Source organism: Phalacrocorax carbo, unplaced genomic scaffold (genome assembly GCF_963921805.1).
Source record: "Phalacrocorax carbo unplaced genomic scaffold, bPhaCar2.1 SCAFFOLD_318, whole genome shotgun sequence".
NCBI classification, from domain to species: domain Eukaryota; kingdom Metazoa; phylum Chordata; class Aves; order Suliformes; family Phalacrocoracidae; genus Phalacrocorax; species Phalacrocorax carbo.
The window spans coordinates 26407-29957 of NW_026990360.1; the positions used below are offsets into that span (position 1 = coordinate 26407).

A 3551-nucleotide genomic window follows, 5' to 3' on the forward strand; every position below is an offset into this window, starting at 1 on the left:
GAGGCCAGAGCGGCACTGCGGAGCAGCGAGAGGAAGGGCTAGAGCGGCCGCGCCGCAGGGAGGCGGGACCACGGCGGAGGAGCGGAGCAGTGAGACGCAGGGCTAGAGCGGTGCCGCCGCGGGGCAGCGCGAGGAGGGTGGCGAGCGGGGCAGCGCGCCGCCGCACCAGCGAGACGAGCGGCCAGAGAGTACACCTCCCCCCCGCCCCCGGCGGACCCCGCAGTCAGCCCGCAGAAACACCAGAAACCGTTTTATTTTGGCAAAACCTTCCCCGGCGGGGGCGGAGGCTGGGGCGGGGGCGGGGCTTCGGGTCCCCCGCGGGGCTGGATTTGGGGTCCCACTGGGGAAGAGTTTGGGGTTCCCGTGGGGCAGAATCTGGGGTCCCCATGGGGCAATACTTGAGGTCGCTGTGGGGCAGAATTTCGGGTCCCCCGGGGCAATACATGGGGTCCCACTGGGGAAGGGTTTGGGGTGTCTGTGGGGCTGGAGTGGGGGTCGCCTTGGGGCAGAATTTGGGGTCCCCTGGGGCTGGATTCGGGGTCCCCCTGGGGCAATACTTGGGGTCCCACTGCAGAAGGATTCTGGGTCTCTGTGGGTCTGGACTGGAGGTCGCCGTGGGGCAGAATCTGGGGTCCCCATGGGGCTGGATTCGGGGTACCACTGGGGCAATACTTGGTGTCTCTGTGGGGCTGGGCTTGGGGTCCCCTTGGGGCAGGACTTGGGCTGTCTGTGGGGCAATACTTGAGGTCCCTGTGGGGCAGAATCTGGGGTCCCCCGGGGAAGGATTGGGGGTCCCTGTGGGGCTGGATTTGGGGTCCCCCCGGGGCAATACTTGGGGTCCCCCTGGGGAAGGATTGGGGGTCCCTGTGGGGCAGAATTTGGGGTGTCTGTGGGTGATACTTGGGGGACCCGTGGGGCTGGGTTTGGGGTCCCCGTGGGGGCAGATGGGGGTCGCCGTGGGGCAGGAGGGGCCCCCCCAGGGCCGGGGGCTACAAGTGCCGCCCCCCACCCGTGTGCACGCTGAAGTACTCGGGGTAGCTGTTGGGGGCGGGGGGCGCCTGCAGCTGGGAGGGGGGGCCCTGGCCCTCGCCCCCCGCCCCCCCGCCCTTTTGGGGGGCGCGGGGGGCGCCCAGATCCGTCGTGGTCACCACGCGCCCCTGGGGGGGTCCCCGCTCCGCCGCCGGCGTCTCCTCCACCTGCTTCCGCGCCTGCTGGGGGGGCACGGAGAGGGTTTGGGGGGTCCCGTCCCTCTCCCGGCGCCCGGCTGGGTCTGGGGGGGGGTCCCGTCCCTCTCCCGGCGCCCGGCTGGGTCTGGGGGGGGGTCCCGTCCCTCTCCCGGCGCCCGGCTGGGTCTGGGGGGGGTCCCGTCCCTCTCCCGGCGCCCGGCTGGGTCTGGGGTGGGGGGGTCCCGTCCCTCTCCCGGCGCCCGGCTGGGTTTGGGGGGGGGTCCCGTCCCTCTCCCGGCGCCCGGCTGGGTTTGGGGGGGGGTCCCGTCCCTGTCCCGGCGCCCGGCTGGGTTTGGGGGGGGGTCCCGTCCCTGTCCCGGCGCCCGGCTGGGTCTGGGGGGGGTCCCGTCCCTCTCCCGGCGCCCGGCTGGGTCTGGGGGGGGTCCCGTCCCTCTCCCGGCGCCCGGCTGGGTCTGGGGGGGGTCCCGTCCCTCTCCCGGCGCCCGGCTGGGTCTGGGGGGGGTCCCCGTCCCTCTCCCGGCGCCCGGCTGGGTCTGGGGGGGGTCCCGTCCCTCTCCCGGCGCCCGGCTGGGTCTGGGGGGGGTCCCGTCCCTCTCCCGGCGCCCGGCTGGGTTTGGGGGGGGTCCCGTCCCTCTCCCGGCGCCCGGCTGGGTCTGGGGGGGGTCCCGTCCCTCTCCCGGCGCCCGGCTGGGTCTGGGGGGGGGTCCCGTCCCTCTCCCGGCGCCCGGCTGGGTTTGGGGGGGGGTCCCCGTCCCTCTCCCCGGCGCCCGGCTGGGTCTGGGGGGGGTCCCGTCCCTCTCCCGGCGCCCGGCTGGGTCTGGGGGGGGTCCCGTCCCTCTCCCGGCGCCCGGCTGGGTCTGGGGGGGGTCCCGTCCCTCTCCCGGCGCCCGGCTGGGTCTGGGGGGGGGTCCCGTCCCTCTCCCGGCGCCCGGCTGGGTTTGGGGGGGGGTCCCGTCCCTCTCCCGGCGCCCGGCTGGGTCTGGGGGGGGGTCCCGTCCCTGTCCCGGCGCCCGGCTGGGTCTGGGGGGGGGGTCCCGTCCCTCTCCCGGCGCCCGGCTGGGTCTGGGGGGGGGTCCCGTCCCTCTCCCCGGCGCCCGGCTGGGTCTGGGGGGGTCCCGTCCCTCTCCCGGCGCCCGGCTGGGTCTGGGGGGGGTCCCGTCCCTCTCCCGGCGCCCGGCTGGGTCTGGGGGGGGTCCCGTCCCTCTCCCGGCGCCCGGCTGGGTCTGGGGGGGGTCCCGTCCCTCTCCCGGCGCCCGGCTGGGTCTGGGGGGGGGTCCCGTCCCTCTCCCGGCGCCCGGCTGGGTTTGGGGGGGGGGTCCCGTCCCCTCTCCCGGCGCCCGGCTGGGTCTGGGGGGGGGTCCCGTCCCTCTCCGGCGCCCGGCTGGGTTTGGGGGGGGGTCCCGTCCCTCTCCCGGCGCCCGGCTGGGTCTGGGGGGGGTCCCGTCCCTCTCCCGGCGCCCGGCTGGGTCTGGGGGGGGGTCCCGTCCCTCTCCCGGCGCCCGGCTGGGTCTGGGGGGGGGTCCCGTCCCTCTCCCGGCGCCCGGCTGGGTTTGGGGGGGGGGTCCCGTCCCTCTCCCGGCGCCCGGCTGGGTCTGGGGGGGGGTCCCGTCCCTCTCCCGGCGCCCGGCTCGGTTTGGGGGGGTCCCGTCCCTCTCCCGGCGCCCGGCTGGGTCTGGGGGGGGTCCCGTCCCCCAACTCACGCTGGGGCCGGGCGGGGGGATGGAGAAGAGCTCGGTGAAGTTGGGGACGGAGTCGCTGATGAAGGTGACGTTGCCGTAGCCGTGCCGGGGGGGGAACCCGGCGGCCGCCCCCGCCTCGGCCGAGCCGATCTGCGACGTCCGGACGTGGTAGGGGAAGTTCTTGTTGGCGGCCGAGGGTCGCGTCATCACCTGGGGGGGGGGGGGGACGGGGGGGACGGGGGGGGACGGGGGAGGGGGTGAGGGGGGGGTCCCCCCCCCCGCCGCGGGGCCCCCCCCGGCGCTCACCAGGAACACGGCGTGGGCGTAGAGGTGGGTCCCGAGCTGGATCCCGTTGACGATCTTCTCCCGCGCCCACTTGGGGATGCCGAAGTTGGCGATGAGCGCCGTCACCGGCACCGCGAAGAACCTGCGGCGGGGGGTGCGGGCCACGCTCGCTGAGACACGCACGCCCCCCCCCCGCGCCCCCCCCCGCGCCCCCCCAGCGCCCCCCCCAGCGCCCCCCCCCCCGCGCCCCCCCCAGCGCCCCCCCCGCGCCCCCCCCAGCGCCCCCCCCCGCGCCCCCCCAGCGCCCCCCCCAGCGCCCCCCCCCGCGCCCCTCCCAGCGCCCCCCCCCGCGCCCCTCCCAGCGCCCCCCCCGCGCCCCCGCCCCGCGCCCCCCCCCGCG

General features: G+C 77.9%; 1 protein-coding gene across 1 annotated transcript; it reads right to left on the reverse strand.

Annotated features, from left to right (window-relative positions):
* Window positions 1-261: 261 nt before the first annotated feature.
* On the reverse strand, window positions 262-3321 carry TMEM145 (transmembrane protein 145; the record flags this gene model as incomplete). Its single annotated transcript, XM_064440216.1, has 3 exons — window positions 262-1211; window positions 2888-3076; window positions 3173-3321. Coding segments are annotated over 3 exons (560 nt in total), but the record flags the coding sequence as incomplete, so codon positions are not given.
* Between the last annotated feature and the right edge of the window lie 230 nt (window positions 3322-3551).